Source organism: Eurosta solidaginis, chromosome 5 (genome assembly GCF_040869045.1).
Source record: "Eurosta solidaginis isolate ZX-2024a chromosome 5, ASM4086904v1, whole genome shotgun sequence".
Taxonomy (NCBI): domain Eukaryota; kingdom Metazoa; phylum Arthropoda; class Insecta; order Diptera; family Tephritidae; genus Eurosta; species Eurosta solidaginis.
This window is the reverse complement of record NC_090323.1, coordinates 64098486-64113852: the sequence shown is the minus strand read 5'-3', so window position 1 is coordinate 64113852 and position 15367 is coordinate 64098486. Positions and strand designations below refer to the sequence as shown.

The 15367-nt window shown below is 35.3% G+C and overlaps 1 protein-coding gene across 3 annotated transcripts in view; it reads right to left on the bottom strand.

Annotated features, from left to right (window-relative positions):
- Positions 1-15367, bottom strand: part of Cep135 (Centrosomal protein 135kDa) — a 163994-nt gene that overhangs the window by 2627 nt on the left and 146000 nt on the right. For 2 of the 3 annotated variants that reach the window (XM_067787682.1, XM_067787683.1), the window contains 2 exons: positions 4241-4331; positions 2789-2965 (listed from right to left, as the gene is read on the bottom strand). In XM_067787682.1, coding sequence (XP_067643783.1) covers positions 2789-2965; positions 4241-4331 — 268 coding nt within the window. Of the gene's footprint in view, positions 1-2788; positions 2966-4240; positions 4332-9199; positions 9307-15367 lie in introns of all 3 variants that reach the window. The other variant, XM_067787681.1, reaches the window with a different exon arrangement.

Here is a 15367-nt window from a genome sequence, read left to right as displayed (position 1 = left end):
TTAAAGAGCATTTTAAAAGGGAGTGGGCCATAGTTCTATAGGTGGACGCCATTTCGGATATCGCCATAAAGGTGGTCCAGGGGTGACTCTAGAATGTGTTTGTACGATATGGGAATCAAATGAAAGGTGTTAATGAGTATTTTAAAAGGGAGTGGGCCTTAGTTCTATAGCTGGACGCCATTTCGGGACATCGCCATAAAGGTGGACAAAGGGACTCTCGGATGTGTTTGTACGATATGGGTATCAAACGAAAGGTATTAATGAGTATTTTAAATGGGAGTGGGTCTTAGTTCTATAGGTGGACGCCTTTTCAAGATATCGCCATAAAGGTGGACCAGGGGTGACTCTAGAATGTGATTGTACGATATGGGTATCAAACGAAAGGTGTTAATGAGTATTTCAAATGGGAGTGGGCCTTAGTTCTATAGGTGGGCGCGTTTTCGAGATATCACCATAAAGGTGGACCAGGGGTGACTCTAGAGTGTGTTTGTACGATATGGGTATCAAATTAAAGGTGTGAAGGTATGTGAAGACGTTTTCGAGATATCGACCAAAATGTGGACCAGGGTGACCCATAACATCATCTGTCGGGTACCGCTAATTTATTTATATATGTAATACAACGAACAGTATTCCTGCAAAGATTCCAAGGGCTTTTGATTTCGCCCTGCCGAACTTTTTCATTTTATTCTACTTAATATGGAGGGTGTCACACCCATTTTACAAAGTTTTTTCTAAAGTTATGTTTTGTGTCAATAAACCAATCCAATTATAATGTTTCATCCCTTTTTTCATATTTGGTATAGAATTATGGCATTTTTTTTTTCATTTTTCGTAATTTTCGATATCAAAAAAGTGGGCGTGGTCATAGTCGGGTTTCGGCCATTTTTTATACCAAGATAAAGTGAGTTCAGATAAGTACGTAACTAAGTTTAATAAAGATATATCGATTTTTGCTCAAGTTATCGTGTTAAGGGCCCAGCGGAAGGAGAGACGGTCGACTGTGTATAAAAACAGGGCGTGGCTTCAACCGATTTCGCCAATTTTCACAGAAAACAGTTATCGTCATAGAGTCTATGCCCGTACCAAATTTCACAAGGATTGGTTAATTTTTGTTCGACTTATGGCATTAAAAGTATTCTAGACAAATTAAATGAAAAAGGGCGGAGCCACGCCCATTTTGAAATTTTCTTTAATTTTTGTATTTTGTTGCACCATATCATTACTGGAGTTGAATGTTGACATAATTTACTTATATACTGTAAAGATATTCAATTTTTTGTTATAATTTGACTGAAAAAATTTTTTTATTTAAAGTGGGCGTGTTCGTCATCCGATTTTGCTAATTTTTATTTCGCACACATACAGGAATAGGAGTAACGCTTTTGCCAAATTTCATCATGATATCTTCAACGACTGCCAAATTACGGCTTGCAAAACTTTCAAATGACCTTCTTTCAAAAGTGGGCGGTGCCACGCGCATTGTCCAAAATTTTACTAATTTTCTATTCTACGTCATAAGGTCAACCCACCTACCAAGCTTCATCGCTTTATCGGCCTTTGGTAGTGAATTATCGCACTTTTTGGGCTTTTCGATATTTTCGATATCGAAAAAGTGGGCGTGGTTATAGTCCGATTTCGTTCATTTTAAATAGCAATCTGAGATGAGTGCCCTAGTGGAACCTACGTACCAAATTTCATCAAGATACCTCAAAATTTACTTAAGTTATCGTGTTTACGGACGGAAATGGCTAAATAAATTTCTTTTTTCGCCCAGATCATTTTGATATATAGAAGTCTATATCTATCTCGATTAGTTTATGCCGTTACGGATTACCGTTATGCGAACAAAGTTAATATACTCTGTGAGCTCTGCTCAGCTGAGTATAATAAGCAGGCGTGGTCGTCAAATGATTTTGTTGATTTTCACTAAGGTGTATATACCAGCAAGGACAATGTCCCTGGCCTGTTGTAAAAGTTTAAGCATTTCTTCTCTTAAAAGTGGGTGGTGCGACGCCCATATTCCAATATTTTACAAAATTGTGATTATTCATCATATCAGTTTTTGGTGATGAAATGTTGAATTTTTTAAATTTTTCGATATCTAAAAAGTGGGAAGTGGTTCGGTTTCGCTGATTTTCAAATTCCAGTCAACTCTTGCTCCAGTATACCGAATTTCGTAAAGATGTCTAAATTTTTACTCAAGTTATCGTGTTAACGGAGGGACATGGTTTAATCAAATTATTTTTTGATGCTGATAAATTCGATTCCTTTATGCCATTACCGTTATCCAATTAAAGTTATAATACCCTTAAGTACAAGTACACGCTGGGTATAAAAATAGAATAAAATAAATCATGAAAATAAAATGAAATGAAATAAAATAAAAAATAAATTAAATTGAATAAAATCGGTGTTTAATCGATGATTTGTACGTTTGTTATGGAAAATTTATCGATTTATTAACCAAAAGATACCGATATGCTATCAAAATGTAATGTATATATGGACTTATTTGTTTCTGGTAAAGTTACCGTTGTGGTTTAGCTTCAACCTTTGGGCGTGCTCTAGTTAACTTAAAAACTTTAGTTTCCTACACGTCCACCTGTATGTTTACACATCGAACTTCACGAGTACTTGGTGCTCACGCATTTTGTTTAGAGTTTTTCTGAGCAGGCATAATTTTTTGTCAAGGGGGTTACAAGTTTTCTCACATATAAAAATAAACCATCCTCCCAACAAGTTTGAATGAATCCCCTACCCATTTTTACTGAACTGTATAGCATACCTTTTGTTTAATTTCATTCAATTCTGTTAATTCAGCATTTAATTTGTCTTTCTCAATGTCCAATTTTTCGCAAAGTTCTTTGCGTGCAGCCAAGTCAACCTTCAGTAAACGCTGCTCATCGATAGCTTCTTCGAGTTGTCGTTCTAATTTTGAATTTTGCGTATTTAGCGCTGATATCTAAAAAAAAGAAAATGTGGTATATTTATGTTTGTGATCTTAGTTTTAGTTATACTGCGATTTTTGGGATCATATTTCATTTCATTCCTTCAATTTTCCCAGTGTGCCATAATTCCGATGCTTCCGTTCCATAATAATACATACCAGAGATTGTCGAGTGGTTGAAACTCAACTACTACGGACGGCACTATAACTCCTCTCCTCTCCTCACCTCACCACACCCCACTTCTCTTTCCACCGCCTCTAATCTATTGTGCTCCCCTCTCCACACCGCTCCTCACCTCTCCTATTCTTTCGACTCCTCTCCCAACCTTTCCTTTACTTTTCTTTCATTTCCTTTACTTTCGTTTGCTTTCCTTTCCTTTCACCCCCTTTGCTTTCCTTTTACTCAATTTTCTTTGCTTTCCTCTTCTTTTCTTACCTTCTTTTTCCTTTGTTTATTTCATTTTTTTATATTACTAGCTGACCCGGCAGACGTTGTTCTGCCCTAAATTTTGTCTATCTGCATACATTTTAATAAGCTTTTTCCGTCTAACTCTGCCCTCCCCCCTCTACACTTTTTCTTAATCTTTCTATTCACTCCTTCCTCCGTCTTTTTGCTTTATCTATCTCATCTTCTCATTCTATCTCTTTCTCAGTCTCCTTCTCTCTTTTCTCTTCTCTCAAGGACGTATGTAAATAGATATGTGGGTATTATTAATTCATGTCTTTATTTCGGCTTCGCATGCATATTTATCAGTTTTGCCAGGTTGATGCGACTAAATCGAATATCACAATGAAAATTACTTTAAAGCTCTCAGGAACAGCTTTCATTTGATATCCATATTCTATAAACACATTCTAGGGGTATCCGTGTCCACGTTTTGGCCTATATCTCGAGACCCCTAGTCATCCAGGGGTATGAAAATTACCCTCTACTAAAGCACTCATCAACAGCTTTCATTTGATATCCATATTCTATAAACACATTCTTTGGGTACCCGGGTCCACAATTGAGAAATCGTAAGGCGGGACACGAAAGAGAGAGGAATGGGGTTATAAAAAAACCTTTGGTGAAAGTTTGCCCCTTTCCTCCTTTCTTACATAATATTTCGTGTTTGTTGAACCTCGATTTTTTTTGTTTTTGTTACGAAACATCGATATTTGGTGGCGTTATATTGGCCGGTGTGATCAAGTATACAAACTTTTATAATTTTGATGGGGAAAGGTGCAATTTTAATTATTTGCAGTGTTCTAATGTTTTAAATATTTTTTGTATAAAAAGCGTTTGCTCACCTTATCCTCCAATTGTTCGATGACTGCATTTCGACAGCATATTTCCTGCTTTAGCGTTGCTATTTCATCTTCTAGTTCCGTGATTTGACGTCTTAAAATAAAACATAAAACAAGTTTAATAATAATAACTAATGTTTGGTGGCCAAATTTCTTCGAAGCTATCTTTTGGCTTGCTTATAAGTAATTTTAAATACAAAATCTAAATGAGTCAAAGCTACTTTTGTTTACTCTAATGCAGCTCCTTTAAACAGCAGTAACAACATCTACGTATGGAAATCAAGAAATTAATATAAATGATGAGGAAGAAGAGAAAATTAAAAAACTTTGCTTTATTAAATAACCAATACGATTCATTTCATTTCAAGCGCGGTATCCACATAATAAGAAAACGCTCAAAAAAATTTCATATATCGTTAGCTTAATGTGAAAATGTGCTAAGTCACTTTTTTTTGAAAAAATTGTATTTTAATGCAGTTTTAAAACTGAATTCAAAATACATCGATAATTTTTATTTTTCGCTAGTACGTGCTGTGGGCAATGATGTGTAAATGTGCTAAGTCGTCAGCTGTTTAAAAGAATGTGCTAAGTCAACCTGTCAATAATATCAATCTGAATTACTAGTCACTTCTTTGTGCGCACATTTTATTTATTTATTTAATTCATTCAGTCTAAAAGTACATGCTTTGTTGTTGTTGCATTAACGATAAAGACACTGCCCGAAGGCTTTGGGGAGTGTTACCGATGTTGATGGTCCTTTGCCGGATATACATAGATCCGGTACGTTCGGGTAAGAAAGCACTATTAAGGTACTAGCCCTACCATCTCGGGAACGACTTATATGACCACATTAAACCTTCTAGGCCATCCCGCCCTCCCCACCCCCTAGTTCCATGAGAAGGTGAAGTTGACAATTGGGTTGGGGAAGCTATATATTGCGCTGGCAACCTCTTGAGAGGGTTGCGCAACACAACCCCTGGATTCACCCCATTGAGATATGCCTTTGGTGTTTGATAAATGCTTTACGCTGACCATAATCTACTTCAATTCTTACATGTCGATAACTACATACTTTCTTACAGACTAGTTAAAAATAGAAAACGATTTAAACTTAAACTTATATAAGCTGTTATTAAAATTAATAACACTACTGAATCTATTTGTATAGGGGGTATTCCATCCCATTTCGACCAATTTTGAACCCGACCCCTTTAGAATTGGCTGAAAGTTTTTCTTCTTTTTCTAGCTTACGAAAGACGTTTTTCAGAATTTTTTCAAATTTTTTCATCCAACTCAAAAAAAGTTATGAATTTAAAAAAAAAAAACACCGTTTTTGTTTAAATAAACAATGGAAAATCTTGGAAAATTGGAGCAGATGTGGCAATTTCGCGCGTTCGTTGAACGAAATATTGACAATCTATTGATCATCGCTAGGAAATTAGCGACATTCCATCATCTAAGCAGCACTTTAGCAATGCTACTGTTATTATTTGGCTGCTCAAACACACCCATATTAATTGTGCATTAAATCTAAAATATAAAACTCAAAAATGACTCCGGTTGTTATGTCCGCAGCATTTATTTGGTTCAAATACACAACCAATAATAGCCAAAGCCATAATAATTTACACGGGTCATCAATTCTTTCTCTGATTCAAAAGCTGAACTACCAGCGCTAACGTCATCAGCTCAGTGTCATCATTGCCAGTAGCGCCAATAACACCAAACTCGTGCCTGACACACAAAAGTCGTTTCACTCAATAGCGCAAGTGAAATCTACTACGCACTCACTACTAAGTAGCGTCAAAAATTCGCTTGGAGTCATTGCGTCAATGAGCTACCATTGAGCTGGCACCGCATTGGCGCTGGCGCCATGCGATTTACATCACTAAAATTGCCCGAATGCCCAGGCTCATGACTTTTTTAATCCAGACGGTGAAAACGAAGCAGGGGCAAAACGTATGGTGTATTCCTGGCGCAGCCGTCCCACTTTGTGAAGAATGAACGACTCTACAATGCTCCCTCTTATTAATCTACTCTCTTTAGTAGTGAATTCCTCGCGCAGCCGTCCTACAAATTCCACAAAGTTTTACAAGTCTACAGTATACCATCTTATAATTTTTAAAATCTTTGGTAGTACCTTGAAAGAGCAGTGGGTGAACCAAAAAATGTTTTAACGGGATGGGAATGTGCGGGAGCAATACCGCAGATACCTACATTTTAAACAGATATTTTATTTTAGTTGATATACAAGTAGAGACTTGAATGTACAGTGAAGTTTTTCATTTAGATGCGTTCAACGCAATCTTATGCATTCCAGTAACACCGCCACCCAAAAACTCTGTACAATATAATTTCCGTATTTGACCTCAAGCTTTTAAAATGCCTCCGAGTGCTTTAAACAACACTATATTTTAATTGTCTTAATGCTGTATCCCCGAAATGTTGCAGAAATGGCTCACCGACTCCAGATCAGATAAATTGCAAATTTTCAATTTTAAAATTTTATATTTTATCTTTTCTCATTATCAATTCATATTTCCCATTATCCATTTATGTATTCTCAATATGAAGTAACATTTCTCACTATCAATTTATATTTTCTTAATAAGAAGATACGCTTCTCATTATCATATTTTATTTTCTCATTATAAAGTTGGATTTCCCATTATCGATTTGCATTTTCTCAATATAAACTTATATTTCTCAATACAAAGTTATATATTCTCATTATAAACTGGAAAACGTGTAGTGCGTAAACGAACTGTAAAATTTTGTATGAAAAATCATTTACAACATTTCATGGTGTAAACGCGATAAACTCAAAGGAATGCAACCTTGTAAACAAAATCCGTCATTTTCATGTGTAAAAATTCTGTGATACAACGAACGCTAACGCGGTTAGGCTGTTATCGGTAAGTGTTGCATACTTTTCTGCGCACTTGATTTTGTTTTACAGATTTTTGGCGATGGAATTTTAGCTAAGCGAAAGTTGGAATTTTATTTTAAAACAGATTTAACCCACAGAGCAGATATCTGCAATGAGTGGTTGTAAACTGAACGCGACATAGGCAAAGTCACAATAAAATATGATTTTAAGTTAGTTAACACTCGAATAGAAGAACTTGACTATTCAAAGTTGACTTCGAAGAAATCTTGTAATGTTGATGCATTAAAAGAAATGGATAGGTTGAGAAACGTTACAAATAACTAAGTAAAGATTACATAACTAATTTAAACAATATTTTACCCTACTAAAAATTAAAAAAAAATCATATTTAAATTAAATTTAAGAAAAAAGCTTTTATAAGAACAATCTTCTATTACTTGTTAATAAAACGAAATAAAAAGTAAAAAATAAAATTAAAGAAAAAACTTTTTTAAAAATAAGCTTTTATTATTGGTTAATAAAATTAACTAAAAAGTAAAAAATAAATTGGCTGTAAAGAAATATAACACTTTATAAATTCATTGCAACTTTAACGATAATTAGGCTTTTTCGTTTGCGACAAAAAAATTCTATATTGTACGTAATTATATATTTTTAACATTAAAACTTTACACCTAAATTATTAAATCTTACAGTTTATATTACAGTCCTAATTGTTCTAATAAAAGAGTGTTACATTATGATAGCAAGAAAAGGAGATCCTAAATGTTCTTAATTATACCATCAAAATTTAATAATTTAGGAGTAAAGTTTTAATGTTAAAAATATATAATTATGTAACACTACTTTTTAGTTAATTTTATTAATCAATAATAAAAGCTTATTTTTAAAAAAGTTTTTTTTTCTTTAATTTTATTTTGTATGAAAAATAAGTAGCAGCCAAGTATATAATTTTGATATTTTCTTTATCTCTCTGTTCTCCATGAAGCCGCGTCACTTCTCTGCAAGACACGAAAATCAGATATTGCAATGCATTAGAAGAAAATTTGTTAAAATTAACGTATTCGAATTGAAAATAGACCTAAGTAAGAATACATTAAAGAAGGGAAAAAGAAGACTTGAGCGCAAATATCATTGCAAATCGCATTCAAACAACTCATAAATACCAACAGTGTTATCCCTGGTATCTAATCGACTGTGTGCTTACCCTGCAAAAATTGTTGGATTACGTGTTCCATTTTCTTCATGTTGGAGTACTCTAACTATACTCCTTTGCAATGGGTTTGCGGACCACCATCAGCCGATCATTGCACGTTTTTTAACGACACGATGACGATCGAACAGAGTTGCCAAAAGTAAAATATTGCATACAAATAACTGATAATAAAATTTTACTATGGCAACTCTGATAAAATGCAACCGCGTACTGGTTTTATGTATACATACTATAATATAGAGAAATATTAGTTTCTTTATTCACGCAAATGCTAAATAACATAGAAATATTCGTAGTAAAAAATATAAAAGTTGTATTGCCCTCTTCATTTACTTTCATTTTAAATTAAATTCACTCCGATAATTCTTTCCGACACAATTCCTCTTTAGTACTTTGGAAAGTACTCTCACGTATGTACTGTATGGATTACTCACAAACAAAGCAAGAGTGGGATCACCTACTCCTCTCCTAGGACATCGCAATGGTAATTGGAGCACATTTTTTGTATGAATACAGATTAGTTTTGGAATACTCCTATACTCCCAAAGGAGTATTCCTTATATTATTTATGGAGTACTCGCGTTTTTTGAAGGGTATATATAATGTGACGCACATATATTTCTTGGCAAAACCAGAGCTCCTGTACTTAAAAATCTTTAGAAAAAGGTAGCAGAAAACGCATGAGTTTTCTTGGGCGGTTGATACTACTTGACAACCGAAATTTTCCTTGAACATTTCTGGAGCATTCTTTTGTATAGAATTTTTCATTTCTTGCCATGTGGATACCCCGCTTTAGTTAGTATTTATAATGTTGTAAATAAGGGCAATGATTGTTAACAATAGTTTTGGAAATTACTTGTGTTCGGCAGCTTCAACTTCTAGACTTTGATTATTGCCCTCTAAAATGACGGCGTCATGCGAAAGACTACAATAATGCTCCAGCATTTCTTCACGTTCTTTCTCCTATAAAATGTAGGCATTAGCAAAGAAATAATTTATTTGTAAAATAAATACTATCATTTGAAAGTGCATCATATTTTAGTTAATATATTTTTTCTCGAAAAGTATTCTGTCGTCCGAATAAGGAATATGGCTATCTACACCGAAAGAAATAAAGAGGGTAAATTAAAAAAATTGGTTTTCCGATCTTGAATTAACGAAACTTTCAATCGATTTTTTAAACGGTTTTATTTAGCTTGACTTGACAGGCTGGCTGGTTGGCACGAATTTTGTAATTGAAATTTAAGTAACTTGCCGATAAGCTACAAGCTTGAAACCTGGAATATAGTTCGGAACCCGATGACAAAGCAATAATAAGAAAAAAAACTCTGATAGGTGGCGCATGAATCGAGATATATCAAAAAATCGTATTAGTGGTACGATTTTTATCGATTTTGGAAGACATAGTACATATGTACATGAATAGAAAGCGATTGGGTCCATATTTGGAACACATAATACATACATGAATAGAAAGCGACCCATGAAAAAATCGCCGATAGGTGGAGCAAGGATCGAGATATTAAAAAAATCGTATTTGTGATCCGATTTGGCTCATATTTGGAACACATAATACACACATGAATAGAAAGCGATCTATGAAAACAAATCGCCGCTAGGTGGCGCAAGGATAGAGATATTCAAAAAAACGTATTTGAGGTCCGATTGGGTCCATATTTGGAACTCATAATACATACATGAATAGAAAGCGACCTATGAAAACAAATCGCCGATAGGTGGAGCAGGGATCGAGATATTCAAAAAATCGTATTTGTGATCCGATTTGGCTCATATTTGGAACATTTAAAACCAGGCATGCTTAACCAACGAACCGATATCATTTCGTTACGATAATTAACGTTTTAAACGAAAGAAAGTCATTTCGTTTCGTTTATTAACGTTAAGAACATCAAATTAACGAAATGATTTTGTTTCGTTTTCTGCCATATCAAAACGAAATCAAATCGTTTATGTTGATTATTAATTTCAAACTATGCTGGCAAAGCTGATTGATGGCGGAGTCATTAAAGATGAAAGCATTAGCCAAGCTGATTGCAACTTTTCTCATGAATTTTGACAGTACGAACATTTCTCACACTATTTTTGACATTACCACCAACGAATTACACAAACAAATTACATGGAGTTTGTGAGTGTATGTCCGCTCGCTGTTACCACCTTACGGCTTCACCATGGCTATAGCATTGCCAACACAGTTCAAATATAAAGTATCACGTTTTTGTTAACGTTTTTAACGTTAACGAAGGCTTTTCGTTTCGGTTAAAAACGAGATATAATTTATCTTGATAATTTCTTTATCGATAATATTTGGAAGTGTTTCAACGGAAACGGTGGAAATTTTTTGATAAACGATTAGCTTAACGTTAAGGTGCATCCCTGTATAAAACACACATGAATAGAAAGCGACCCGTGAAAAAAATCGCCGCTAGGTGGCGCAAGGATAGAGATATTCAAAAAAACGTATTTGAGGTCGGATTAGGTCCATATTTGGAACACATAATACATACATGAATAGAAAGCGACCTATGAAAAAAATCGCCGATAGGTGGAGCAAGGATCGAGATATTTCAAAACATCGCGTTTGGGGTCCGATTTGGCTCATATTTGGAACAAATATTACATATAGTCCGGCAGAAGTGACATCAAAATATTTTGGAGTTCGAGGAGGGACAAGCATACGTGGCGCAGAGTCGAGTAAAGTCTTTGAAGGGATTATGTATTGAGGACTTAGATTGTAACAAATTGTCAGGAAGGAGTCCGTGTAATAATGAGTGACTAATGAACTAAATAGAATGAGAAATAATAGGCAATTAAATAAAGACTAAAAACTTGAAAATAAAATAATTAAAAAAACATTTTTGGTTAAACTGTTTTATTGAAAACATACTTACATGAAGTAATAATAATACTAAAAGCTAGAAAATAATAAGGTAGGTCCTAGGTACTAGTCATCACACTCCTCATCAATCTAGGTCGTTGATCAGACAATTAAAGTGTTGGACGCGTCAAATTTCTATTGATAGTCATATATAAGACCAACTGAACTTTAATAAGGTTATGCTACGCATCACATTTTTAGAAATTTCACGCGCCCAAAGCTTTTATTTAATTGTCTGAACAACGTCCTAGATTGATGAGGAGTGTGATGACTACTACCTAGGACCTACCTAATTGTTTTCTAGCTTTTAGTATAATTATTACTTCATGTGAGTATTGTTTTAAATAAAACCGTTTAACTTAAACAATTTTTTTTAATTATTTAACTTGTCAAGAGAACAAATTTGTTTAATTATTTCAAAAGAAGGAAAAATGTAGGACCAAGTTAACAATTATCTGTAAAAATGACAGAGTCTCAATTAACCTAGCTGATTTTTCTGTTAAAATAACTTATTTCGTTGGTCATTTCAAAAGCGAAAAACTTTCAAGTTTAAAGAGAAACTTACGCTTACTACTTTCTTCTTATGACTGTTGTGCGATATAAATATCTGTCATATCAATAGCCACTGCTATATTTTAACAGATTTCATTGGTATTCTAAGGGTGTTATTAAAAATGGATAGTGCATTAGCGTGCTATGCGAAAAATCCGCGGCTCAAGGCTTGGAAAAAGCAACATAAAAATCTCTAGAAAAAATGTTTTGCAATCAAAAACAAGTAAGGGCGGGACTGTCTTCGGCTGTGCCGAAGACTTCATACCTTTCATGAATGGGGCTGAACAATAGTTTTATCCCGTTCATAATCTCCAAATAATCGGATGTATAAGATAAGAAATATATAGTGAACAGATGTACATACGATTTTAAGATAAATATAAAATAAAAAATAGGTAGGTACTTTGTGTGAGGATGCAAAGTTTCAGGTTTTTTGTGGTATGCGTGTAAAAACTATGACTACGAATCACGTATTTCAACAATATATGACGTAAACGTAACTATTTAATGAAATTTGATGAATTTTGAAGCACCTAGCCGTAAAAAACGGGCAAAAATGACAGTTTATATGGGGTATATAATATATATACCACCGATCTCTATGATTTTTTCAGACAACAATATATGCTATATACGTAAGCATTTGGTGAAATTTGAAGCTTCTAGCTGTTAAAATGGGGCTGAAATTGCGAAAATATATATATATATATATATATACTATATATACCACCGATCTCTATGATTTTTTTACACAACAATATATACTATATACGTAAGCATTCGTTGAAATTCGAAGCCTCTAGCTCCTAAAATAGGGCAGTAATTACGAAAAGTTTCTTATCTGAACAATCGGTTGTGGGGGATATATACTATATATACGATCGATCTCATCAATTTTTCAGACAACAATATGTGCAATATACGAAAGTATTTGGGGAAGTTTGAAGCTTCAATCTGTTAAATTGAGGAAGATATGACAAAAATCCTCTTTTCTATTTTCCTTTAAGGGCTTACAATTTTGGGTTTCGTGACGAAATTAATATACCATTTCATTTTCATGAAAGTTATAAAAAAATATCTGTGTGCGGTTGTAATATTGTATCTTTTTTTCATTAACACAGCTGTAGCTTACACACTCAAATAAGAGTCAACAATTTCTGTGTAGGTCGTTAAATAGCTATTTGCGATGGATAAAAATTGACAAAAATATCGGTTTAATAGACGCAGAATTCGGTTGATTCTACCAGCTTTCTTCATTCAGTGTACGTTTTAATGGAAACTGAGATATTTAACATTACGTGTTTGTATCTATGACATTCATTTGTAACAAATAAATAAATTAGATTAAGTTTCAAATTTAAATTTCTTATACGCGAAACTATCGCCTATGTAAATAACTAATTTTCGAAATATCCGACCATTCCGTGGAAAATCTTGAATTTTTCCTGATTTTCTAATTCTCCTTATTACTTCTCTCCATCTTGCCCGAACTCTTGCCATTTTTATGCCCATGTTAAAGAGCTCTGATTGCCTATTTTACTTCTCTGTTTTCTCTTTTCCCCCTTTTTATCCTCATTCACTGCCTATCACTAATATTTTTTACTCTAGTCTGTCTGCCTATCCCCATCTCTTTCCCTTTTTACACTTTTCATAAAATTGAGATGGTGTATTAATGTTTTTCCGTCTTCCTGAAATGACTGACGGTTAACGGGTATATTTCGGTGAACCCATACAAACGATTTTTCGGATTAGAGGGGTTTGTCATTTCTTCCTAACAGAAATTAAAAGCTAGAAAAAATTGTTTGGAAAAGTAGGCGGTGCTACGCCCCCTATTAGGAAAAATTTTAATTCGCTTTATTTCCGCAATTATTTGAAGAATGTATTCAAAATTTATAAGAGATTATTTATTTGAATGGGGTGGGAGTGATAGTTGGAGAGGGAGTGCGAGTTGGAGTTGGAGTTAGAGGGGGGGTGAATGTGGAAGGGAGAACAGGAGTAAGAGTTAGAGTGGGAGTGAGAGTGAGAATGCCAGTGGGAGTGATAGTGAGCGTTGGAGTATGAGTGAATTGAAGTGCGAGGAATGGAGTCTTTATACCAAATAGCGAACCCGTTCACTGACCGAGCGAGAACGAAAATCGACACTGATGATGGCACAACGCCGAAACCGGTTTGTCTCAAAACCAAATTTGACAAGGGACGACGGAAAATCGTTCCAATATACATGATTTCAATATCCTTGTTGGTATAAGCCACTGCGAATCTACATATATATATTAAAATAACCCAAGTTTAAAATCTAATTCAGGTTTATAAATACACTAGCCTTTACCCGCGGCCCCGTCCGCAAGGAGAAATTTAAATATATGGGCTATTCACGTTAGCCTGCTTATCAGGTTATCTGTTTAAAATTTTGTTTTCAGTCTAATGCATTTTATTTTTGTAATTGAGTAAAAAAAAGAACTAAATGAGCTGATAAACTGATAGGATCCCAAATGATCCCGAAATTATCCAGAAAAAGCTACGAAATGACCCCCACGCTATCGCGGACGGATCCCGAAAACCATCCAGAAATGCCCCGGAAGGGTCTCCAAAAGTTCCCGGAATAGTCCCAAAAAAACCCGAAATGACAACGACACGATTCTAGACGTATCCAGAGAACCACACAGAAATGATCCCCGAAGGTGTTCCAAAATGATCCCGAAAAGGTTCCGAAATGACCCTGACGGGCTCCCGGGCGGATCTCAAAAATCACCCAGAAAATATCCAGGAAGGGTCCCTAAATTATCCCGACATACTCCAGAAAAAGTTCCGAAATGGCTCCGAGGGGATCCACGACGGATCGCGAAAACCATACAGAAATGATTCCGGAAGGATCCCGAAATAGTCCGGAAATGACCCAGAAATGATCCCGGAAGGGTCCAAAAACTATCCCGGAAAAGTAACAAAAAACCCCGAAATGGCTCCTACGGCATCCCGGACGGATCCAAAAATGATCGCGGAAGGGACCCCAAATGATCCCAACATGGTCCCGAAATGACCCTGATGGATCCGGCAAACGATCAAGAATTGATGCCAGAAGGGTCCCCAAATGATGAAAAAGTCATGGAATGATCCCTAAAGGGTTCCCAAATGGTCCCGAAATAGTACCGAAAAAGTCCCGAAATTACCCTAATGGGTTCCCGTACAGATCCCAAAATCCATCCAGAAGTGATGCCGGAAGGGTCCCAAATGATCCCGTATTAGCCCGAAAAAGTCCCGAAATGACCGACGGAATCCCGGACGGTTCCCGAAAACCATCCAGAAATGATCCCGAAATAGTCCCTATGAAGTCCCGAAGTGTCCCTGACGGGAACTCAAAAGGATCCCTAACTGAACCTGACGGGATCCCGGACAGATCCCGAAATCCATCCAGGAATGATCTTGGCCCAAAATGATCCCGAAATAGTTTCGGAAAAGTCCACAAATTACCCTGACGGGATCCCGGACGAATCCTGAAAACCATGCTTAAATGATCCCGCAAGAGTCCCGAAATGACCCCGACGGGATCTCGAACGGATCCCAAAAACCATCTAG